At 32.6% G+C, this 26,579-nt stretch overlaps 1 protein-coding gene and 1 long non-coding RNA gene across 3 annotated transcripts in view; one reads left to right on the forward strand and one right to left on the reverse strand.

Annotated features, from left to right (window-relative positions):
- Positions 1–21,586, forward strand: part of LOC143079005 (uncharacterized) — a 65,879-nt gene extending 44,293 nt beyond the window's left edge. For both annotated transcript variants that reach the window (XM_076254105.1, XM_076254106.1), the window contains 7 exons: positions 2,640–2,786; positions 3,589–3,729; positions 4,236–4,382; positions 13,153–13,293; positions 16,418–16,561; positions 18,301–18,429; positions 20,232–21,586. In XM_076254105.1, the coding sequence (XP_076110220.1) occupies positions 2,640–2,786; positions 3,589–3,729; positions 4,236–4,382; positions 13,153–13,293; positions 16,418–16,561; positions 18,301–18,429; positions 20,232–20,317 (935 nt within the window). In that variant the 3' untranslated portion in view covers positions 20,318–21,586. The remainder of the gene's footprint in view (positions 1–2,639; positions 2,787–3,588; positions 3,730–4,235; positions 4,383–13,152; positions 13,294–16,417; positions 16,562–18,300; positions 18,430–20,231) is intronic.
- On the reverse strand, positions 19,122–20,184 carry LOC143077995 (uncharacterized). The gene is made up of 2 exons (XR_012978985.1): positions 19,931–20,184; positions 19,122–19,572 (listed from the first exon to the last, which is right to left on the reverse strand). It is a non-coding gene; the product is annotated as an uncharacterized LOC143077995 (long non-coding RNA).
- Positions 21,587–26,579: the final 4,993 nt, after the last annotated feature.

Here is a 26,579-nt window from a genome sequence, read left to right on the forward strand (position 1 = left end):
TATTTAACATATCACTTTCAATTTCTGATATAAAAAGGAATTTGAAAAATATAATATATTTCCTAATGACTTATTAAGAAAATAGGTCCAATTTTGTCTTCAGTTGGAAATACAGTTTTCATATCCCCGAGAGTTCAAAAGATATTTTTAATATTTTGAATGATAAAAAGTCGAATCCAGGCATAGATTTCCTTAGCCGTATTTGGCACAACTTTTTGGAATTTTGGATCCTCAATGCTCTTCAACTTTGTAATTGTTTGGCTTTATAAATATTTTGATATGAGCATCACTGATGAGTCTTATGTAGACGAAACGCGCGTCTGGCGTACTAAATTATAATCCTAGTACCTTTAATAACTACTTAACCTAAAATGTGGACAAAGTTGCAGCATAATTTTAAATACAAACTACAATTGGAAAAATATCCTTATAGGTGTAATGTCACCACTGTTTCCACTATTAGACTTGTTTAAACAATAGAGCAGAATTAATCTTTGTTTTAAATAAAGCATTATTTGACAAGAGTAAAGTTTTATTTGACTGACCCTCTGGAATCTTTCGCCCCTCTTTTATCCTCTACAATACTTCAGAAAAAAAAATCTTAATTTTCATAACATATAGTTTAACAATATACGCAATCGGATAGAACATACTATAATTTGGTGGTTTAACATCTTTATTGCCCTTTTATATTATCAAGAATTCAAAACTGTAGTGGTTTCAATATAGAATACTAAATATAATTTAAGGCATGAATTATTCAGTGTAACATTGGTTATGGAGGGGTCGACAAAAGAATATACATTCTTCAGTTGTCCGTTTATATCAAAATGACAGGAATACCAGAACTTCTATATATTTGAATATAAAAATACAACTAACTTTAAATATAGATTTGGTTTTGTTTGGTATCTTAACAAAAACCTTTAAAAATAAAAAAATTAAGTTAACAATTATGTAAACAAAAGAAGCCAATAATCATAAGAACAAACCAATGTGACAGCACTAATGTGTTTTTGTATTTCGTATATTGAATGAGTAATTAACGTACGTTTTACTTTATACTGCAATCAGCTATTTTACTATACAGATAAAGCTATACGTATAAACGTTAGCTTTATACGTCAATGACCTCAACTCACCTATAAGCCCCGCCTACTTACAACGTCACGTCACAACCATGACAACGTGTAGTAACAATGGTCAAACTTTTATGAATTTAAACCTGTTATGTCTTCAAATTGGTAATTTATATACCATGTTTATCAAATGTTATTAATTAAATTCAGTTTCCCTTTCTAATTCCTTAAATTGTCAATGCTTACCGCCTAGACTACGCTCATAGGGAAATACCCCAAAATGGTACCCCAAGGGGGAAATTCCAAACACTTTTTTAATAATATTTGTTTCATATTTTTATTATTTTTTTTTTTTTTTTTTATCGATTTCAGTATAAAAACAATATACGTATAGTGTCTTGAAATATGAAATTTATTTGTATTCGGCACGAAACGGGAAAATGCTCGGTAGAACCTCGCATTTTCCTGTTTCTAAGCCTCATACAAATAAATTTCATATTTCAAGACACTATACGTATATTGTCTAATTATGTTATTGGCTGTATCGATAAAGTCATATATGGCGCAACTTTGCCATGTATTGTTCAGAACGTTACCGTTTGGTCAATATTATAAGCGTGAACCCAAAAGTGTACATTTGTGAGTTCTTAACTGGAAGAATTAAAAGGTCTAGATTTGTTTATTCATAAGAGTGTATTGTTGTAAGCATTTTGAGGCAAGGACTCTTATACTTTATGTCAGCGTTTGACGTTATGTTTTTTCTCCTGCTAAGAATATTTCCTTCCGGTAATTTGAAATAAATACCATTGCAAAGTCACGTTCGTCAGTCTTTGCTGTGTACACATTTGGCTTACAGCAAGGCTCATCCTGGGGGTTCCTAGAATGCTAGAAGTAAGAAGCAGCGCATTTAGCTGTATGCCTCGCAGTTTATATTATATATAAGGGTCGTAGTTTAGAGGTGAGAAGCAGCGCAGATAGCTGTATGCCGTGCCTTTATTTACCGTATATTTGAGATTGTAATGTAGAATTTAAGATAATTTCGTTTGGTCCGTACAAAAATACTTGTAAGAGAAAGAATATTATTTAAGTAGTTCCGCCCCGTATGTAAATTATATAATATTGTTGGAATATTGTACTTGCATGGAAATATATCGGCTGTTCAAGAAGTTTAATAAAAGTATGATTTTTACTATTGATTATTTATTCACGCTACCAATGATGAGAGAAAACAGACAACAGAAGTGACGGTCGTATTTATTTATTACCCCGTATATTTACTAGTTTTATGAGCTATTCGTATTTTTTAGCTTTATAACTATATCAAAACATAGCAAGAAGCAGAAATTACGACACCATGTAATGTAATAACCACATACACCATATATTGCATGAATAAACAAAAATGTACTCTCTTTCAAAGCAGCCTTCGTCTTGCAATCTTATCCTGCAATGGATCAAAATATGTGTAATTAATTTGTTGTATATCTCCTGCTTATATATTATCAAATGTTATAGTATGCATATACTGTGTTAAAACTGACTTTTATGTTTGCATTCTAGAAATTGCATTAGAAGCTACCTGTACACCTGGACCTACTGGCCAATGCGTAGACGCAGGCGCTGAATGTAAAGCGGACACTAACAATGCTAATAAATGTCTATGTAAATCGACCCATTACAAGCACACCAATGGCTCATGCGTGGGCAGTATGTATACAATATATTATATAAACTTCATCAGAAGATAACTTACTTATAACTGAATTGAAACAAAGGTTCAATTTGTTATAATATGATTTGTTAATCAAATCATCTACTGGACCAATATGAAATCATAGGTACAAAAGTCAAGGGTCCCATGCGTTCGATTTTTAAAAAAATGAAATGTATGAACAGTTCTATGACTTCGACAATACATAATCATTTTTTTTTTGTTTTTGATATCGAAATACATCAACTATAAGATAGCAATATCTTTCATAAAAATGAATTCACTCGAAGATACTTTCCAATTTTATAAGATCAGTTACCAAACTAATTCCTAAATTGTCATTTGCACATGTGTCTTGCAGGTTATCAATATTGAGGACTTGAGGTAAAAACATCCTAAATGCAACTATGCTAATATCCCAAACAAATATAATCAGAGTGGCCATGTTATTACTGGCGACATCGACATTGTCAAAAACACGTATCTGCGAATTGCTATGCAAGTGCCCGTTACGTGAGCCTATATCTATCAATTTAACAGACAACTTCAAAACACTGACGAATTAGTACTATATTAAAAGGTATAGTAGGAATTTAAAATATATGTTTTTTCTATTCTCTGTCTGTTTCTTTCAAAATGATACACGCAAAACACATCCATCAAAAACAACAACAAAACATTACTCTAAGCTAATGAGCTGTTTGATGGAAAAATCAAGATATATATTTTAACGAAGATTATAATAAGATGTCAGAACTAACTTTTTACATAATCAAAGGGATGAAACTTAACTTTCAGAGAGCGGATTTGAAGGAGTATGCGTAACAACTATCGGTGACAGTTCCTGCCTATATTCTCTGAAATGTATATCAGATACATGTCAGTGTACAACACCTGCTAGCGAGTTCTTTGATTCGACTGATAATACTTGTAAAGCAAGTAAGCTTTATTTTTTTCTTCTATATATTGGAATAAGAGTATGTTGATAGAAACAAAAGAAACCTCAGTATCCATTACAAAAAAAATTAAGTATATCAAAGTATTTTATGTGTATTAAATTACCTAAACACATGTTTTCGATTATCCAAAAGTTGAACTTTAAATTGGATGTTTATCATAAATTTAAATAATCAACTGTTGTATTGAAAATATGGACATATATGTAAAAAAAAAAAGAATAAAAACGAAAAACACTTATGTTTATTATAAATCAAGAAATAGCCACTTACACTGCAGGTATGCTCTCGGTCAGGGACATTTTTTGGTAAAAAAAAAAAAAATATTTATTTAATTTAAAGAGATTTAAAGTAATTTCGGGTCTAGTCAATATATCTGTATAGAACACAAACAATTTAAACAAGCCATCTGCAAGATAGACAAAATATAAAATGCTTTATCTTCTTTTTGCCATTTCTTATTCATCGTTTCAATTGTTTTCATTTCAGAGATTGCATTAGAAGCTACCTGTACACCTGGATCTACTGACCAATGCAAAGACACTAGCGCTGAATGTAAAACAGACACTAACAATGCTAATAAATGTCTATGTAAAACAACTCATTACAAACACAGCAACGACGCATGTGCTGCCAGTATGTATAAACTATATCAGAAAAACTTTATCAGAAAAGAACGTAATCGTATCTGAATAGTAACATAGGTTCAATCTGTTGTAAAACAATGTGTTAATCATTTCTTTTAATTGATCAACACACACTAGGAATTAAAGTCACGGATCCAATGTTTATGTTGATGAAATGGAAATTAAAGAAATGTACAATTTCAGCGTTGGGGCTTTGTGAAACAAATAAAGCACAATGTATTAATACGTTCAGGGGTTTTATAACGGTGTTAAGTTTTGTGTTTCATTTTTGAAAATCATACATGTAAATACCAAATATTATATTTCATTTCATCTGAAACTCGAATCAAAGTTTCCAGCATATATTATGTAGGTCTCTAGTAAGGGAAAGATTTACCCCCCCCCCCCAAAAAAAAACAATAAACTTTCATTTATTGTATAATGCAATTTCAAGTTATTTCAATTATATTACAAGAACAGTGATATAAAAATATTCAAACTAATTAAAATAGAGTTTAATATTAAAGCTACGGGAATTCTTGCATCCGTCACACTTTTTCGCTAGCACTCGGTGAATAATAAAACAAAGAAATGCACGAAATAAAAGTTGGAACCGCTAGTTCATTAGCTGACGTATGTTGCTGTTTATCTTTGTCGTTTGTTTGATGTTTAATTGTTGTATATCTCCATTTAATTTATATTTATGAAGGGTAGACGACAACGTACATGTAGATCTAGAGAATGATTTCCTTTCACCTTGTTATACTGTCGTTTTCTGATATTTGTCCTTTTTTTATAAAGATAATAAGAAAACCATAAGTTCCCTTTTATAGCAGTTTTGCACATAGGCAAATAGAAACAACAATAGTCTATCACTGTTCAACAGTCATTAATCGATTGAAAACACATACGGGTTACAAACTGAAACTGAGGGAAACACATCAACTTTCAGAGTACAGAAACACTGAAGTTCAACAAAAAACAAACGCACTATTTGATAACAACTGCCATTTTCCTGGCTTGGTACAGGACGCTCTGAGACAGAAATGTTGGATTTAAACGTGTTCTTTAGCCATCCAAACCACTCGCAAATATGGCAATGTAAACATAATATGGCTAACATGATAACATAGAAAACAATACGTGTCAGAAATACAAATACAAAGAAGTCGTGTAGATCGGGAGTCAGAATTATTTGGCTTTTTAACTGTTTTTGATTCGAGCGTCATTGATGAGTCTTTTGTAGACGAAACGCGCGTCTGGCGTAAATACAAAATTTAATCCTGGTATCTCTGATGAGTTTATTTAGTACTTATTGGAATGCCGACTGTCTGTCAAATTTATCTATGATGATTTAAAAATTTTATAAGGCATAACGGAAAAAGAAATGAAAATAAATATCATAGTTTTCATGATAATAGGCAGAAATTAAATAAAGTGGAAAAATTTATCATTCATAGGGAATAACATCTTGAGGAATTTGTGAAACAGTGTTGACGTATATGTATAATAGTTGGTAGAGTCAATTTTTCTGAACATTTTTCCTCCTTTCGGATTTTCTCTATTTATAACGGTTCAAAAAACGGAAGACAAAACTTGTATTTTACCCTACTGTTTTATTAGTAGCCGTGTCGGTCATTTTTGGTCAGTAGGCGGGTTATCGGACACAATTTGTAAACTGGACATCCGAATGATGATTATGGCTAAGGTTGGTTAAATTTGTCTCAATAGTTTCAGAGGAGAAGATCTATGTACTGACTTATTTGTAGATCTTACTTTGATGAACAGTTGTGCTGTACACCGTTCATCTCTAATTATAATAATATTCAAGATAATGACCATAAGGCCACACTAATTTGATCCCTTGTTCGACGGACCCGCCCGCACCTATTTTTTTCAAAACAGAATTTTTTTATTTTTTTTATATTCCCGCTTCCCGCATCCGGATTTGTAATCATGTCTATTTCCCTCACCGTTTTTTTTTTTTTGTAAATATTATAAAAAGATATCAACATTTGTTAAATTTATCACAGTCTATCTGTATATAACGATTTTAAACATAAAAGCACCCCACCACACTGTGTAAATATCTGTGAGAATATTTGTTTCAGCATGAAACCTGGAGTGCTCCGATAAAAAGTTATAACACCTTTACCTTTACCTATCCTGTATTTGCCACCTCTGTCAGATGAACCACTGTCATTGTTGTCCTTTGTCAGTGTGAATTAAACTATTTAAAATCCATGAATTGTCACTTCATATTGTATATACATACACGGTCACAATAACAACGGTGCACTGATAAAATCGGTTAGTTAAAAATATATTGAACCAATACTTTGTACACTGTACATATCCCACCAACAATTTATCTACACAGTTACAGTTCTCATTTCTAATTATCATTTATATTTCCATGTCACAGGCATTTTGTTCACTATTCTAACATTGATGAACGCTTTTGATGTAGGCTAAAGCATAGTCCAGCACTGATTTTCTCAATGTGAACGTGTTGTTGATTTGTTAAGAAATGAAACTTCGAAGCGGGTATTTCCGTGAAGAACAAAAAATTGGTTTCTTTCCCCCTTACTTCTATTCCCTATCAAGAAATGATCGTTGTTAGAACAAGTAATAGCTTTTCTAAAAAGCTTGCCGTATTTTAGCTGATTATATTGAGATCAGTGGTTTGTGAGTAGTTTATTTTTATTGGAATATTGCACTTCAAGCAATATGAAAACATAGCGCTTTTTTTCTACTAATTTGTCATTTTTGTTGTATTATTGGTGGACCCGTGTTATAATGGTAGGAGACTTTATAAAATTGAGAATGGAAATGGGGAATGATATTATAATAAATTGTATTCTGTGTCTATAATCAACTTGATAAAAATAGCATATAACCTACACGTACTTTTGAGGATTACTATTTGACAAAATGGACAACAACAGAAGGCAGTGGCGAATCCAGAGGGGGACGTAGAGGGCGTACGCCCATCCCCCCGCCCCCCCCCCCCCCCCCCCCCATTTGCTCGTTTTCTTTTGTGTTTTTTTTTTTTTTTGTTTTTTTTAAATGATTAATCATACTAGACTATGTGAACTTTGCCATTTCCTGTGTACTCTATTATTTAATTTTTATGCGACAATTCGTTACTTATATAGACATTTTTCGCTGGAATTTACTGATTGTCAAAGTCATGTGATTCGCTATGGTGGAGTTGACCAGTGCTTCAAAAAACGTCGCTCAGTCATTTTAAAATTCAAATTACAGTAACACATTGCTTAAGCTGAGGATGACAATCATGACACCTTCAAAGCGACATAGGATTGAGCAAGAACGTATTGACTTCTATTTCACTATTCTACCAAACAGGATGTAATACTCTATAGACTATAACACTCTCATGAAAAAAGTTCCATGGCAATATTATTTACCTACGAAAACATGTTTAACCCCAAACGCCATTGTCATGATTGATATGGACTATATAAAATTGCTGTTTAGTGTGAACTGAGCTTTGCGTTGAAAACCAAACTACAACCTTTAATAGTTTACTTTTATAAATTGTGACATGGATAGACAGTTGTCTTTGGTATTTACATGTATATGAGATCCTGTTATATCTATCTACAAGATTGAGAACACATTTTTTTGTAATGAATTTAAAACATATTTAATTCTATAATAGCTGATAATATGTATCAGTTATTTGTGATTTTTCATTTGATGTGTACTCTCTGGGGGGGGATGGGGCGTACGCCCTCTACGTCCCCCTCTGGATTCGCCACTGCCTTCTGTTGTTGTCCATTTTGTCAAATAGTAATCCTCAAAAGTACGTGTAGGTTATATGCTATTTTCAAGTTGATTATAGACACAGCATCAGCATGATCAGTTGAATGGTTGTGATAAAAAAAAATGGGGCAGTTTGCAATTGTCATGTGCAGGTACACCACATGTGGATCTTCTTTCCCTCTCATTTATAAAATTGTGCATGATATTTATCACAGAAACGCACCAGTATTTTGGTGAATGAAACACTTGTCATATTAAATTAAAGTCAGAGGTGGAGTTTTGTTGTTTTTATAGGGAATCACTCAAGCATGACTGGAGTTGGCCCCTTTATAGGCAGTCAGTGGGCTCCCGCTTATGAAAATTTCTGGATCCACCACTGAAAGTTTGAGTAAAGTTAGATAAGAATTTATGACAAATTATGTTGAAATTTGCACAGATAATGAATGAAAAATCTAGTAAATTAAAAAATAGGCACTATTATTAAAAGCTTTCCTTGCTTATTCACAATCACATATAATATCCTCCATGCTATTCCGATCTGAGTTTTTATTCATACATACATGTAGTCTGGTGCTGTTCCAAGTAGTCTTCTTTTTTCTGTTTCTTGAGAAGTATTTGTTTTACCTGTTCAGTCACTGTAAAGTGTTACAATTTATATTTAAACGCAACACATAAATAGTGACCAAAAAGGTACGGCTATCACATGAGAGAAGCTAGAAAAAAGTAAAATGTAAACATTTTAAACATTTTTGGGGGACCATGAAAATGTGGTATAAAGATAGATATGCATAGATAGACCATAGAACAAATAGGCAAACAAATTCAAAGGAGATGTACATGTAAGATGAATTATGAAAAAAAAAGAGGCATGGACAATAAATATAGCCTTTGTTAGAGGTGACCCAGGTCGCCTTTCTCTAAATCATCTATATTAAAGGTAACCACATATTTCTGGGCCGGGTTGAAAAATAAATGAAAATGACTTATAGAAATACACCAAATTTGGGAGACATCTATTAAAATGTTTGAAATAATAAGAAAGTTGAGAAGAACTAAGCTTTTTCAGATAATATACAGACTATTGCAGTCAGCCTATAAAAGACTCTTTGCCTCCTGAAATATTTGCTTATACACTGTGCTTTCCTATAATGATTTAAAATCAGTGTGATAGTTTTCATGAAGAACACTGAGGTATTATGTCAAGATAAATGTTGTTACATGTATCTACCCAAATAAGTAAAATATAAAAATTCTTGACTTCTAAAACCAGTGATTGATCTGCTGATTCATATCTCATCACTCTATGCAGATGCTGTGCGAAAAAAAACAATTGACTTACCAGTATGCTTCTTTCCCTTGAGTTGATTTATTATTAATTATTTTGCTTTATTTGCTTTGAATACACCTTATTGCTACAATATGTATATGTCCGCCATTACAAACTGTACAAGTCATGTACATCACAAATATTTCATGTAAAATTTTGATGTTTTAATACAAAATATATGATGCCACAATGGATAAGTAATTGTTGTATGACGTTAATGGTTAAAGAGGGACAGATTCTTAGGTCAGCTGGGACAATAGCGAGGGGGGGGGGTGACTTCTCCACTCATGCTTCAGTGCTTCCCTACATAATCAACCAAATAGTAATGTTCATCACGAAAAAATTTACTACGTGTAAGACCTGATGATGTGAATAAATTGAAATCAGACATATCAAATAGAGTTTTCAGTGCTTTTGATATATCAATGGGCAATCTGATGAGTTAAGCCTTTTTTGACTGATTTTTATAGTTCGTTCTTATGTTGTACTGTTATACATGTACCACTGTCCAAGGTTAGGGGGAGGATCGGAATCCCGCTACAATGTTTTACCCCGCCACATTATTTATGTATGTGTCAGTCCCAAGTCAGGAGCCTGTAATTCAGTGGTTGTGGTTTGTTTACATTTATGTGTTACATATTTGTTTTTCGTTCATTTTTTTATATAAATAAGGCCGTTGGTTTTCTGGTTTGAATTGTTTTACATGTCATATCAGGGCCTTTTATAGCTGACTATGTTGTATAGGCTTTGATCATTGTTGAAGGCCGTACGGTGACCTATAGTTGTTTTAAAATGTCTGTGTCATTTCGGTCACTTGTAGACAGTTGTCTCATTGGCAATCATACCACATCTTCTTTTTTATAATGACTGCTGATCACCACTGTGTCCATACTGGGACTATTATGGTCCAACAACCAGTGGCGGATCCAGAAATTTTCATAAGTTCAGGCCCACCAAATTTCCCAGAAAAGGATGGCATGCCCCCTGGCCCCCTTCTAAATCAGACTCCTGACAACTCCAAAGAATAAAACGTCATCATGTACGAGTACATCAAAGATCATCAAACTGTCTACCCCACATGCAAACATCTTTTTCGGAGTTCACTGTGTTGCAAGTTTTTTTGGTTTGAAGGATCGTATAAATGATTGCCTTGGGGTCATTGTCAAATATAAAGCTAAATTATATAATTTGCAACAGCTGACACTATAGTATCCTATAGTGCACTGAAACCCTTGCCAATAACAATACCGTGATGCTTGGTGTAGGCTTCTTTGCACATATAAAGAGACCATATTGCTCACCTTGTAATTTTTGTATTCTTCTTATCAGTAGCGTCGGGTTTGTTTTACTTATTTACACCAGAAATCAATGAAGCGATGAAAGTGCTGGAAACGAAATTACATCTTCGGTAAATTCCGTGATTTTAATATTTTCTATAATCAATATGTCCAAGCAATGAAAAATAAATGGTTATTATTTTTATACATAGAGCATACGTTTTGTGCTGACGAAGAAATCTAACACAAAAGTATCTCAATCATTTAACCGTTTTAATACGAAGTTTAAAGTGTAAATTATACACATTACTGTCCTATTTTTAGAGAATAGCAATAATACATAAATGTACAGTTTCTTATCAAAATAGCAACATAATTTCAAGATTAAATCATCACATTGTCACATGATTATATAATCTGCACCAAATTGACAGTTTGACGTGAGTTATCATCATAACTAATAACTATAGCAAATGAACACTTTATCATAATATGTACCTATAACCTAGTATCATGATTTCAATCCGACCCCACTTACGGACGCGTAGAACATATAATGCATGCCACTCATTAATAGCCAATCAGACGTTTAAATGACCTTCATTTCCCCCAGAATCATTCCGGAAACAGCCACGAAGCAGCCATTAGATAGTATTTATAACCAATGAAATAACAGAAATACCGTTAACAGATTTACCCGAACCTGACGTTTAGCCTCTGACTAATCAGACCGTATCACCATGGTGATACGGTAATAAAGTACAAAGAACTTCTGAAGGATTTGCCTAGACTTGCTACATGTCCCTTCCTAATTATTATTATTTTTTCAATTTTGCCCCTTTAATAATTTTACTGCTATAACTAGGAGATTACAATTATACTGACATCTGCAGGAGGATTTTTCTCCCAGGGCAATCAGTAGGCTGGCACTTATCAGTATACATATAAATTAGTAAGAGAGAAATAATAGAAAGGGAATTGTAGCAAGTCTAGGATTTGCCTTCAACTGCAATTATATTGTATGCTGGCGAAACAAAACTATCCATAGCCGCTGCATGTTTATGCACCTGTCCTGATTGATTCAGGAGCATGTCGTTCAGCAGTTATCGTTTGTTGATGTTGTTCATTGGTATTTTCCCGTTTGGATATATAAATTAGATCGTGGGTTTTCCTGTTCGAATTGTGTACGCTAATAATTTTGGGGTCCTTTATAGCTTGCTGTTTGGTCTGTATCAAAGCCCTGTGTAAAAAGCCGTACTTTGACCTGTGTTTGTTATTATCAGGTTGAAAACAACCCTCCCTCAGACAAGGAGTCATTTTACTGATGTAGAAAAGAAAATAGAAATACCAAGGATTTGTATAGTTCTTCTATACAAAACCTTTGAACACTTAGAATTTTGTACTCAAAAAGAGGAGAGTTACATCATGTTTTAAACAAATTTTTCTTAAAGAGGGGTCCACTTATTTTGAATAATATTAAACTGTTAAAGAAAATGTGGTAACATGGTTAAAGTCCAGAAATATTACTAAATTCTTGGACATGTTTTGACCATTTAATACCAGATAGATATATAGTTTTATGAGAAAATATGAGCCCTTTTGTACAAACAAATATATTATAACTTATATTGATCCCTCATAAAACATGTAAAAGGGATATTTATAACATTAAGGGGTTGCCCCCAAACTGATTATGATTTGGATGGAGAATTGTCTCATTGTCAGTCACACATACATAGACCAGATTTAATTATTTCTTGGTGAACAGGGAAAAATACTTCAGAAATTAAAGAAATGTCAAAGTACAAGTGATAAATCAAGTTTTAATATTGTCATAACCTATTATTTTATGTTAACAAAATAAAATTATAATCGCTCGCATTACTTTTCAAGCTTCGCCTCAAAAATTTGCAAATTAAATATTTTTTTATTAAAATTTTCAAATCGCTCGCTCGCCCCAAATTTTGGAGTCCAAAAATCCGTAGAACAAGAAATTAAATTGGTGTGGCCTAAACTGCCAAATGTTCATAAAATTACCAATTCAGAGATAGTAACACAACTACGGGTTGACTAATCTGTGGGCAAGGTGAGCTAAATAAACATTATTTTTTTAACAAAACAATTCACCATTTTCTACTTAACACACTAATACTGATGGTACCAAGTCAGGAATGTGACAGTTGTTATGCATTCGTTTGATATGCTTATATGCAAGCTTTTGATTTTACCATTTTATATTGGATTTTCCGTTTAAAATTTTTTGTGGAAGATCGGTTTTCTGTTATTTGACTTTTTCTACATTAAACGTTAAACGGTGATAGATAGAAGATCTACTTGAAAATAAAAAGAGAAACTAGACAATTAAAGAAATTAAACATTACTTTCAGAGGGCGGATTTGGAGGAGTATGCTTAACAGCTACTGGTGACAGTACCTGCCTACATTCCCTGAAATGTACAACAGATACATGTCAGTGTACAACACCTGTTAGCCAGTTCTTTGATTCCACGGCTAAAACTTGTAAACCAAGTAAGTTGTATTTTTGTCAAGTTTTATTATTATGGTATACGAAGCACATTTATAAAATTAGAACATTTTTTTTAAATAGATGCGTTATTGGAATTATGGTACCGATGTTTTTGGAAAGTACCATTACTTTGTGAATGTACATGACAATGTATCGGTTACATATATATATATTTTAAATTATACATTCTTTATTGACCTTAAACGTATGATGTTTTTTAATCAGGCCGTAATACTTATGATATTACTATTAGTACAATTATTAATACTACATTTGTACTACAAAATGATTCATGTTTGGCACATCATATTACAAACTAAGAAGTATAGACTCTTATCCATTATTTTAGTTGTAACGTTAGTTTTCATATAATTTCCAATAGTTACTTAGGCCGCAATCGAATATCCAGAAAAAGGTTTTGCCTAAAGATTCAGTTTCATCATTACGAAGCCCCGCTAGGGACATGCAAAGAAAAAAAAATATATTGTGCGCACAACTTAAATAAATTGTGCGCACAAAAAAATATAGTGTGCGCACAATTTAAATATATTGTGCGCACAACTTAAATATATTGTGCACACAACTTAAACATATTGAGCGCACAAAATAATACAGTGTGCGTTAAATTCTTTGACCTTACACCTGGTAGGGGTCTTCACTGTCTCCTTTTTAAAGTGATAGAATGCAGAAATGCTTAAGGTTTTCTTTTGAAATGGGGCTAGATTACATGGAAATACTCATCACTGCATTTTGTATCAACTCATGAAAGTACCAACAGATGCGTTGGAAGGCTCCACTTTATATCAGAGTTTATTGTAACGGTTTGAAACAGTCTTGGCAATACACCTAATCGCTATTTATTCCATTCCGGATAAGTTCTAACATTACACAACTTTTTCATCCAGTTGAAGCTATCTGGGACCCTGTTTAAACAATTCATCATGCATGATACTTTTTATTGAGACCTGTTTAAACTACCGTAAATACTTCAAACAAAATATTTTTTTACTTAAATTTTAATTTCGAAAAAGTGGATCATACCCTATCAAAGTTTCTTGATGATCGCTTTCTAAAGTTTTTCCTCCCTCAGCTCACTACTGATGACCTCAATTGTCGGCGGCCTGACCCAAACAGGAAGTTGTATAAATGACTGTTTTTCTCGGATTGGACTAAATAGCGATAAGGTGTATAGAGCGAGGACACTATCGAACTTATGAAGACTTTGATAATATGGTTTTACCTATTTTCTTGTAACAAATATAAAACTACTATTTGCACTTATTATAAAAGAGGGACGAAAGATACCAAAGGGACAGTCAAACCCATAAATCTAAAATAAACTGACAACGCCATGGCTAAAAATGAAAAAGACAAACAGAAAAACAATAGTACACATGACACAACATAGAAAACTAAAGAATAAACAACACGAACCCCACCAAAAACTAGGGGTGATCTCAGGTGCTCCGGAAGGGTAAGCATTATACTTTATGTCTGAAAATCTCAAGATTTGGTTTATGTTGATTGACACAAGACTGACATGTTACTCAATTCACGACTTTGATTTTGTTATGCTCCTTCGACGATAGAGATGGTCTTTATATTTAAAAGTCTTAACGTCCGTCCATCCGTCCGTCTCTGTTTATGGTAATTGTTTTGGTTTTATGATGAAGTTTTAGTGTCATCAACTTCAATGAATTATGTGGTTTCTCTGAAGATATCATTATTAAAGTGTAGATTAAGTCAAATCCACTAAAACTGGAATACACGTACAAGTTTTTTTTTGTGTTTTTCCGACGTAGTCGGTATACATGTAGTTTCGGTTTGTGCCCTTTGAACTTAAGGACGCTTAACTATGGCAACAGAATACGCATGCTCGAAAATCCTTTCTGTGATTGGACAAAATGCTGTCATGGTGGGTGATTTGGTTGTGTTTGAAAAAACGTCTCTTTAGTTATATCGCGATGGAAAGGGCAGATGATACCGAGTCAAGTGGCCATTCAAACATTAAAATCGTTCCATACAACCAAATATAGAAGAACTATTGCATTTGGTATCTGAGATTTCGTTTAAACCACAACAGTTTTCACTTGACCATAACCTCATTTTATGGATCATGTGGTTCAATGATCCATAAAATGAGGTTATGGTCAAGTGAAAACTGTTTTCCTCATTTTGGAAGCACACTATATTATTTTGTACGCACAGTATATTATTTTGTGCGCAAAATATAATTTTTTTCTTTGCATGTCCCTAGCGGGGCTCCGTACATCATTGACAGTTGTTGATTACAGAACAGTTTTAATCTTTAGTTGCAGCTGCTGATAATGAATATATAAAAGCAAGCGTATATAATTGTTAATAATTCTTTTTTTCGAAATTTTAATGGACGCCATCATTATTTAGATGACTGTAATGGAAAATCTTTGTAACATATGAACTGATTCATTTTTCCCCGAGTTTGACGTCTGATTGTTTTACTAGCAATGAGTAACATGACGAGTGCTACAAGTGGGACAGGAGTATCTGACACTCCCATCGCACGTGATGTGATGTTAACCCAGGTTTAGTTACATTCTTAATACCATGTGCTTGACGGAGAATTAGCGGAAAAGTAAGAAAATTATCTCCTTGTAAAGATTTATACTAAAGGTTTATGGATACGTGGTAAGTAAGTCGGTAACATAGATTCGTTATACAGTGTTCTGGTGATATAATTATAGATTATCGTTGAACATCTCAACGAGATTGATTTTCTCAATGCAATCGAGTTGAGATAACCAATGATAATCTGTTGATCGCTATTTTACTTATGACGACTTTGTCAATTTCATGTCAATTTCGTTAGCAACGCCGCGTACCTCCGTAGTTTCTAGCGATAATTTTCCATCTCAAGTGAGTAGCATGATATGAAAAATGATTACAAAAAAAGGAAAATGCACAAAATAGCGATAATATCATATATATTTAGTAAGTAGATTTCATATGCGGTTCACTCATCGTACATGTAATAGATCAATATAGCACACTGTGTAACAAATACTCTCAGGTTTTCTAATATAATTTTTGAAAATCAACGATATAAAAAATGAGGTAGCGATCTAAAACTATTGCTTTCTCTACCAGAAATAGCTCTAAATATGGAATGCACAATTGAAACAGACAAACCGTGTGCTGATCCAATGGCTGTATGTACACAACACGGATCTGGACCCAATAAGTGCATGTGTAACAGTGACAGCTATCCTTCAAGCGACAAGTGTGTTGCAAGTATGTTTTAATGTAATAAGTAAAATATTGCATCTATATACTTTAATATATGTGACCGTCCTTAACAGAGATATTGCGGTACTGATAATGTTTTTAATCTCTATGTCCGTCTTTTGATCAGATCCTATTGTGAGATATTAAAGTTTCAGCTGTTTGAGTATTTAATAAAAGAAATCTTTGATTTTTTTTTAGTTTGCAAATTGCTACTGATGATTGATTCACTATGCGCCTCAGACGAAAAACATTTATAAATTGTGACTTTCTTAGACAGCAATTATCATGATTATGCGATAGATAATTTATCAAATTCTCACCAAATATTTCAATCTGTATTACTATTTTGATGATGAAGATCGGTCAATTGTAACGATTGTTAGATCTGCTGGTCTTGAACAATAGGAATTGACACTTTATACACATTGTTCTTCCGAAGCGCTTATCAGGACTTAAATTGTTCAAAACTAAGCATTTGTATCTTTGAATAATCGGCGAGTTTAATTCAGAAAAAAAGGTCAAAAAGTAGTACACTGAGCGCCTCAGACGAAAAACATTTATAAAGTGTGACTTTTTCAAGACAGCAATTATCATGATTTTGCAATATGACTTTCATACAATTAAACGATTTATTTGTTTTATAGTTTGATTTAGAAGAAATGCCGACATAGCTAGATAATACAATAATTATCTAATTACTAACACGATTCTATATTAATATTCTTGTAATTGTTATATAATACATCAAATAACATAATTACAAACCTAATTTTGAATATATCATTTTTTTTTAAATTTACCTGTGCATTGATACAGTCATGTAACGGACAGTTCATGGTTTTGTTGTGCTTTTTTGTGTGCTGTTTTTGTATGCTGTCCTAGGTTGTGTTACGTGTTCGTTGTTATTCTATGGTTAGCATGTCGAAACGAACTATTGCATTGTTTATTTGTGTATTTCTCTGACCTGAATGTTCTTGCATGCATTTGTACTGTATTCCTGTCATGCAATGTTGTCATTTTAGTGGTATACTTAACATTGCCATAGAGGCTAGCCATAGAACTATGTTCAACCCACCATTTTTGTTTAAATGACCTGTACCAAGTCAGGGAAATGGCAGTTGTTATTTTATAGTTCGTTCTATGTGTGTTGCATTGTCGTTTGTTTTTTGTTGATCTTCAGTGTTTCTGTTGTTTCGTTGTTTTCCTCTTATAGTTGCTGTGTTTCTTTCAATATTTATGACTTTCGAACAGCGATATACTACTGTTGCCTTTATTTGATTTCAGCCCTGTCAAAAATTCACTAATTAACGAAAACTATAGCTAGTTGCCCGAAAGCTTAGCCTAATAAACCCTTTTTACGTTCCGACGAAATATATATAATTATAGGTTAGATCTGTATAACTACAGAGTATCCAACGACGAAAGTCTGTCGTAATATTGTCAAACATACAGCCGTCCATACATATTTATTCGTCTTCAATTTAGTCAAACAATGTTAGATTTACAAAATTTAGTTCTTCAATTGAAAACTGTTTGTTTTTGATGATGGAGAACGTCTGATATTAAGGTATATATATATATATATATATATATATATATTTGAATATATCAATTTTGTTGTGTTTTTTCTTTGTTTGCACCTTACGCAAAAACAAAAATTATAAGGTGGGGAAAACAACGTATTATATTTAGTATTTTTAGCATTGTAGCATATGGTTCTACTGTGTACACTGTATATATTTCAGGAAAACTTCATAATATCAACTGTATGGAAAATGGACATGTAAATGAGTGTGTAGAGAATGCAGAATGCAAGAAAGTGAACGACGAATTTAAATGTCAGTGTAAAAATGGAGCCGAAGAAAACGGAAAATGTAAGATTTCATAAATATGACTAGTTTAATAGTTCAATGTTTTTTGGAAACAAATTTATTCTGAGATTTAGATAGGAGTAGCACATATGATTGTTAACATGTGAGAAGACCAAAATGCTTTACTGTTGTCTGTCCGTCCGTCCGTTTATCACGACCGCAAGTTTTACATTTCAGAAAAAACTCGAAAATGCTTTCACAAATGTTGATGAAACTTGTTGAATTCTTTATATATGTTGAATAAACTCACATTCGATTTTCATAAATGTTAGATCGCACGTTTAGGAGGTATGATATCTTATTCATAACAATTCGTGATTGTTTCAGTCATCGAACAATAAGTCAAAATCGCTCTGCAGTTTTTATTCATCTTTGGTACTTGTTTTTATCTGTCAAAATTAGCACCTTATTCGATTTAATTTGTAGATATAAACATAATATTTTCATAACAAATTTGGGAGTGAAATAACATTTCGTTCTTGCATGGCCAATCCGACTTGTACTTCCACAGTGAATATCTATATGTATGACAACTTTAATAAATACAATTAAAGCCTTACATGTCAACCTCAGACAATGGGAAATCATGTCATGACATGACATGATATGTCAAAAAGCGTGTGAAAACGCGTGACGTAGATGCGGACTTGTTAATATGAATGTGGTAATATTGTGAATTTAAAAAACAATATATATTCTACTGTGAACTTTTATTGTATTAAACACTGGTCTGTTATGTTGCTTTTAAAGCACCACCACTAGGCACATATTCAAAACAACTGCCAGTTTCAAGTTTAGTTGCATTTATTTGATAACAGCACACAATACAAATGTAACATAGTCAAGTTCTTATCAGAATTCAGTGTCAATTTCTTTATAATTGAAAAGGCTCTCCCACAATAGGAATTGATATTTGACTGAATTAGCTTCATCAAGATTTGAAAGAATGTCATAACGTTGGGTTTTTTTTTGGCAATGTAAAATGTCATCTATTATCTCTGCCATTGCTCCCACTGCTATTGCCTGGTTAAAACTGAGTAGTTCATCAGAAGAAAGCTGGTACTATGAGAGCTGATCCAACAGTTCTGTGATATTTTTATCCCCATGGCCTGTAGAAATCTGTTGCCGTTTTGGCTAGATTTGAAACTGAAATTGAAAAAGAAAAATGTTTTATAAATTTGATTTCCATTAAATAAACATGTTAAATGCTTATTCAAATAGCTACATTGTATATCTCCTCTCACATGTATTGTTTTTTTTTATCATTGCAACATAGAATGCACAAATTATGCGTTACTTGTCACTTGATCATTTAAACTCGAACTCAAATATATAATAATTTATAAATCTTGAATCTTGCCGTACACATCGTTTTGGCTCAACAATCGGCACTTTAGACGACGGTACAGGCCCTGAAAGTGACATCTTTCTGTGCACATTTCCCCTATAAAGTGAATTTGAAAGAAAGTCACAAAATCGTTCAAACTAATCACAAACTACTTACCTTTTACTGTTTGTCATATAGAAAAATAAACAATGTGGCAGCCAAACAATTACTTCGAATTTTTTCGATATTTATCGCCGAATAAGGAAAAACCCCTAGAATAGCGATATCACTAACGACCAAAAAATGAAAAGAACGAAAAAGCGTGTAATTGCGTGTAAAGTGGTGAAAAGCGTGTACACGCCATGTGACAAAATCCTCGCGTGTAAACCGTTGAAAAAGCGTGTATTACACGCGAATATCATGTCACTTGACATGTACAATGTATGATTAAAGGTTTGGCTTTTTTCTTTTTGTTTAGGTAATGGAGTAACAGTGATCACACCAAATTTTCTGTTGACGATTGTATGCCTTATTGTTACTATCGTATACAAGATCCAGAAATAGACCTGCTTTAAAAACTGGAATATACTGCTTACTAGACTTTATCAATTCTTTTGTTTGTTCATTTTGTATTGAATGTCTAGTTAAAATTACTGCAAAAAGCTATGATCTCAAAACGTTCAAACAAACAAAAATCGAAAAACCATTGTGTATGGATTTATATTTCAATAAGAAAACGTTTAACTGTTTAAAACAAGAATGATAGGTCAGAAATCACAATTATTTATTAAAAAAACGAGAAGCTACACAATTAATTTCAAAATATGTTAAAACAACTTGGGATAATACTTTTAAATTTAATGGTTTGTTATTTCGAATAATTACAATTTTCTGCGAACCGGCCACTCTTTCATTGAAGTATTTAGTAGGAGACATGAAGGTACATTAAGGATTTTGTTTAAATTTATAAAAGCAAGAGTTCGTCCATCTAGAAAAACACGCAGACGAAGTTCAAAGTTAAATAGTTACATAAATCATGTTTTGCGTCAACACTTATTTGTCTTTGTCTGCTTTGTATAGTATCTTTATACTTTACTTTATCTTAAATATCATTAAACCTCTTCATTGATCTTCATTCATATCATTCTTATTATATCAAAATACTCTTTAAATGCACACATCTAATTTTTCGAAAGCAATTTAAGGTTGATAATATCGAAACTGGTGTTAATACGATAATTTACAGTAGTTAATAAACGCCATTTCTAATGGAATTCGTGTAATGATTGTTGTTGTTTTTGAGTAGTGTTGCTTTTGAATATTGTAATTCGATTTTTCTTTAATGAATGATAAAATGTTCACCTTTGATTGCAATTCATATTTCTTTATTGATTTATTCCTACTGTTGTAGAATTAGATAAAATGTGAACGTTTAAATTTTTTGTATAAACCATTCTATATTAAATTGATTTATACTTAATATTGATGAGTTTACCTTGTATCTATAGTTTATAGAGTGAGATTCCGACAAGTATCAATCCTTCAAGACATATTCTCAAAACAACACTTATTTATCAGAATTATATACTCTAAGTGGTCTTCTACAGTACATTTTACACCGTAACCCCATGCAGTTTCAAATCTTTAAAGAATTTGAATACAAGCCTTAAAGTATTGCCAGCTAACTATATGTGCATATTTTCTGACATGAAATGTCTAGAACCTGTTTGAAACTATTCTGATTACAAATTGAAAACATTTCAGAATACTATAAATATAATGTTTAGCTGTTAATTATTCCAACATTAAAGAATAAATAAAGTATTCAATCTGTATCTGTCTCCTGTCCACATCTTACTATATGCCTATTTGTCAATGCAAGTTCACAATTTCTGCCTCAAATGGTCAGTTAGAAATCGCTGACCAGTTATCTAACATAAATTAGCTTATTTATAAATAATAAGTGTTTTAACAAAGCCATATTTTCAAATTTGTATTTATGAAAATCTGATGTATGAATTCATTAAAAGTTTTATAGAAATGACTTCCAACATTTGATTTTTGCATAATTTCCAAGCACAGCTATTGTTTTCTATACAAAAGACCTTTAATGATGATAAAATCATAGCATTTACCAGTTAAATTGTTTGTTTTATGACCTATGGGTAGACATTTTTTCTTTGTTTTATATTGCCCCTTGGGCCTCAATTTTTCTAATTTATTCTGCTGTTTCTAGCAATATAAAATATTTAGTACATGTTTATAATATACATGTACCATACTATTGTTAGTTTTCTTAAGATATTTTTTTTTTTTGTATTTCAAGCTTGTTTTTTTTTCTTTATGCCATGCCGCTGTCACAAAAAAAGAACTTTTGGGGGTTACGGCTAACATTTGGGTTTGTGACAGGATCTATGAGTTTCAATGACTGCGAAGAGTAAATATAGGGACTTCTTAACAATTTAACTTACAAATATGCATATATTATGAATTAATTTTGCATTCAGGGCTTTAATAAAAACTATGCATACTGAAAACTGTGAATTTATGCTAAGTCATCATTGTTATTGTTCAGGATTTTCTCAATCTTCGTGAAAGATTTACTTCATATTTGAGTTAATTTAAAAATAAAATCACTGAGATAAACCAGACTTGGTGACATTCTGTTTGTTCTCATTTTATATTAAGTAAAGGATTTCCTATGTGCAATTGCATTTCTATATATATCCACAATGCAATTGCACATAGGAAATCCTTAGTACCCCTTTTACTATTTTAAAACAATATATCCTAGAATGGCATGTTCAAATGCACTACTATTTCTTTTCAAATATCAAAATATAGTGCTGTACGGCATATTTTCAACGTTTATATGTCCCGAACTTCTAAGAGTTCAAACGTACATTAAAAGTATGTACTACCCCTACCTGGACTTTCCACAGATTTCAATATAACGGACAGCATCTGCATATCTACTGATAGCATTACCAAGTTATGTCTCTACGACATAAAACATAGAGATCATAACTGGGAACCAGTACGTTAAAAAATTATTATCTATGAATAGCATATATCTCCCCAAAAGAGTCGTGGTTTGAGGATCAGCTTTATTTACAAAGTGCCACCTATAAAGGTTTTTTGGGGGGTTAAGTTGGTAGTACTTCGATTGTGAAAAATATGGACAGACGATAGTAAATTTCAAAATAAAAATGATAAATAAGATGTGGTATGAGTGCTAATGAGACTTTTCATCCTTTCCATGTCTAAAAAAAATTAATAAACTGCTTGATAAAGCCATGAGGTATTGACAATTCAATTGGAAACTCAACATAATCCCTCACGACACTTACCAAAGAGGAAATCCTGGAATTTCAACCAAAGATGAAGAAATTAATCCATTACTGTATTGGATACATAAACGTCATAAGTGTCCTTACAAACAATGGTATATTGCTGGTTCTTCCAAGTACTCTACGAAACCTCTTTCTGAATTATTAACATATATTTTAACATCAATCAAAGCCGGGCTTCAAAGGTATTGTGAAACTGTCTATCATAGAGGTGGCGTCAATCAGATGTGGATACTTATAAAAATTCCAAAGATCTTTTAGAGTACATACACTCTATGACTCTTTCATCTTGCAATAGAATTTAAACATTTGACTTTTCTACACTTTACACAAGTTTTCCCCATTCCAAACTAAAAGACAAATACAAAGAGTTGGTATTGCTTTGTTTCATAAAAAAAAGAATGGCCAACGTTGATACAAGTATTTTGTCTTGGGTACAATGAAGGGATAATTCCTACTGTGTAAAGAATCACACTGATTCAAACAAAAAAATCTCTGAAACTGACATTTTCAAAATGCTTGATTTCCTACTTGACAACTTTTGTTTTGTGTGGGGGAAGCATTTTTCACCAGACTGTCGGCATTCCCATGGGAACCAATTGTGCCCTTCTTCTTGCCGACTTGTTCTTTTATTATTATGGGGCTGACTCCACTCAGGAACTTCTTAAGAAGAAAGATAAGAAGTTAACAATATCCTTTAATTTTCCTTTCCGCTATATAGATGATGTTCTCTCACTAAATAATTCAAAAATTGGTGACTATGATGAACGCATCTACCCGATCAAACTAGAGATAAAGGATTCAACAGATACAGTTTAGTCTGCCTCATATCTTTTCTTACATCTAGAAATTAACATTAGGGGTTGGTTGAAAACAAAACTTTACGACAAAAGAGATGATATCAGCTTCCCAATTGTTAAATTTTCATTTCTATGTAGCAACATTCAAGCAGCGCCTGCATACGGAGTATATTTTGATACTTATCTTACCTCCTATAGACTTATGGGAATATGATTGGCTAACGGACAACACGTGATGACTTTATATATTTGGTATAGGGTGTCCTAAAAATACATGGTTAGTTACCATAGAGGGTAAGCAACCATTTATGATTAGTAAAGGGTTACTTGCCTTTCAAAACAAAAAAGAAATCTGAAAGGTTTAAACAGACGAATAAACTGATAATCAACGATTGAAATACATACATAAATCAAATTTAAAGCTTACACGTTGTTATTGTTGTTATTTGCTTTTTGTATAGACAAATGGAAGTAGTTTCTAAAACATGTTAAAACTAAGTATTGATAAGCCGATCGTCTAAATACCACATGGGAAGACAGTCGGTAAGATAAATTCGTTACACGATGTGCTAGTGACCTAATACGATATATATGGGGTCAGTAAATTCCATATGGGGAGTTCGCTCTCACCAAATATGGAATTTATTGACCCCATATATATCGTAATAGGTCACTTACACACCATGTAACTAATAATATCCCAATTGATACGATATTTCCAAGCTTGTATTATCAATCATGATTTTCTAGATAGAGGGTTGCGGCTCACAAGGAAGCCATTAAACCAAGAGTTCCAAAATGGTGAAGTTGAAATCATCCCTTTGTAAAATTTACGGACGCCATCACAAGATAGTTGACCGTTATGGAATATCCGTTTTACAGATGATACCGGATATGTTCCTTATGTCGTAACTACAATCCCGTTCCCTTTTTACGAATGTGACCTATCGAATTAGACTATTTACCGGGTTTGTTATAACATGACAACACGACAGATGCCGCCACATGTGCAGCAGGGCCTGCTTACCATTCCGAAGCACCCGAGATAACCCCCAGGTTTTGACGGAGTTCGTGGTGCTTAGTCTTTAGTTTTCTATGTTGTGTCTTTTGTAATATAATTTGTCATTTTTAGCCATGACTTTGTTTTTTTTATCTATGAGTTTGACTGTCTCTGTGGTATCTTTCGCCCCTCTTCCCTAAGAATTATCAAACTCGTTTTACTATACTGTTACAATGTATGCATACAAATAACTCATCATAGATACCAGAATTAAAATTTCATATTTACGCCAGACGCGCGTTTCGTCTAAAAATCACTCATCAGTGACGCTCGAATAAAAAATATGTTTAAGAGGCCAAATAGAGTCTAAGAACATTGAGGGACCAAAAATTCCTAACCGTTTTGCCAAATAAGCTAAGATAATCTTTTCCTGAGGTAGAAAAGCCTTAGTTTTTCAAACATTCAAAGTTGTGTTAACAGCTTATTTATAATTATGAACTTATTAATGATAACTCAAGTCAACACAGAAGTGCTGACTTCTGGGCTGGTGATACCCTCGGGGAAATAAATCTTCACCAGCAGTGACATCTACCCAGTGGTTGCAAATAAACTCATCATAGATACCAGGATTAAAATTTCATATTTACGCCAGACGCGTGTTTCGTCTACAAAAGACTCATCAGTGACGCTCGAATAAAACAATGTTTAACAGGCCAAATAGAGTACGATGTTGAAGAGCATTCAGGACCGAAAATCCTAAAAGTTTTTCCAAAATACAGCTAAGGGAACCTATTCCTGAGGTAGAAAATCCTTAGCTTAATCATAAATTCAAAGTTTTGTTACATGTAACAGTAAATTTATATTGATGAACATATCAATGATAACTGCTAGTTGTCCTTTGTTAAAAGAAGAAGTGCTGACTACTGGGCTGGTGATACCTTCGGGGAAATAATTCTCCACCAGCAGTGGCATCGACCCAGTGGTTGTAAATAAACTCATAATAGATACCAGGATTAAAATTTCATATTTACGCCAGACGCGCGTTTCGTGTCAACATCGTAATAATTATATGACGTTACAACAGCATACTAATTATATGACAATACAACAGCGTTATAATTATATAACGTTACAACACGTTATTTTTTAAAGTTACGTTACCGTGTATGAAGTGAACTGTGAGAGTTGCATCAGTTATTGTCTCTATATTGCGGTTAACTCGGTTAAAGACGTGATACGAAAATAACTTGAAAATATGTAAAGTTTCAAATATTTACAATCAATTAAAAAATCATTTTAAAGTCCATGTATCCAACATAATTACTTCTTCAAAGTTCATATAAAGAAGGAAAAATTTCTGAAAAGTCTCTATATCAAAAACAAATGATAATGTCCATTTTTAATTTGTTCTCTTTCTTTGAACGGAAGATTTTGGAAGAATCTTCTTTTGTCAAATATTCATCGGAAACTTGAATTTATATATAGTTTCGATATCGGCCGATTAATACATTTAATTTTTCTTCATTGCTTTACGGTTCTACTAATTTATCGTCTCCATGTAATAATTCATCAACGACAGCCATTTTTCAGGTCATTTTTGGTGACTTACAATGAATTTAAACTTAATATGTCATCAACACAGCAGAAATAACAAACATCCGGAGTAGGGCCTCAGA

The sequence above is a fragment of the Mytilus galloprovincialis genome, chromosome 6 (assembly GCF_965363235.1).
Source record: "Mytilus galloprovincialis chromosome 6, xbMytGall1.hap1.1, whole genome shotgun sequence".
In the NCBI taxonomy this organism is placed as follows: domain Eukaryota; kingdom Metazoa; phylum Mollusca; class Bivalvia; order Mytilida; family Mytilidae; genus Mytilus; species Mytilus galloprovincialis.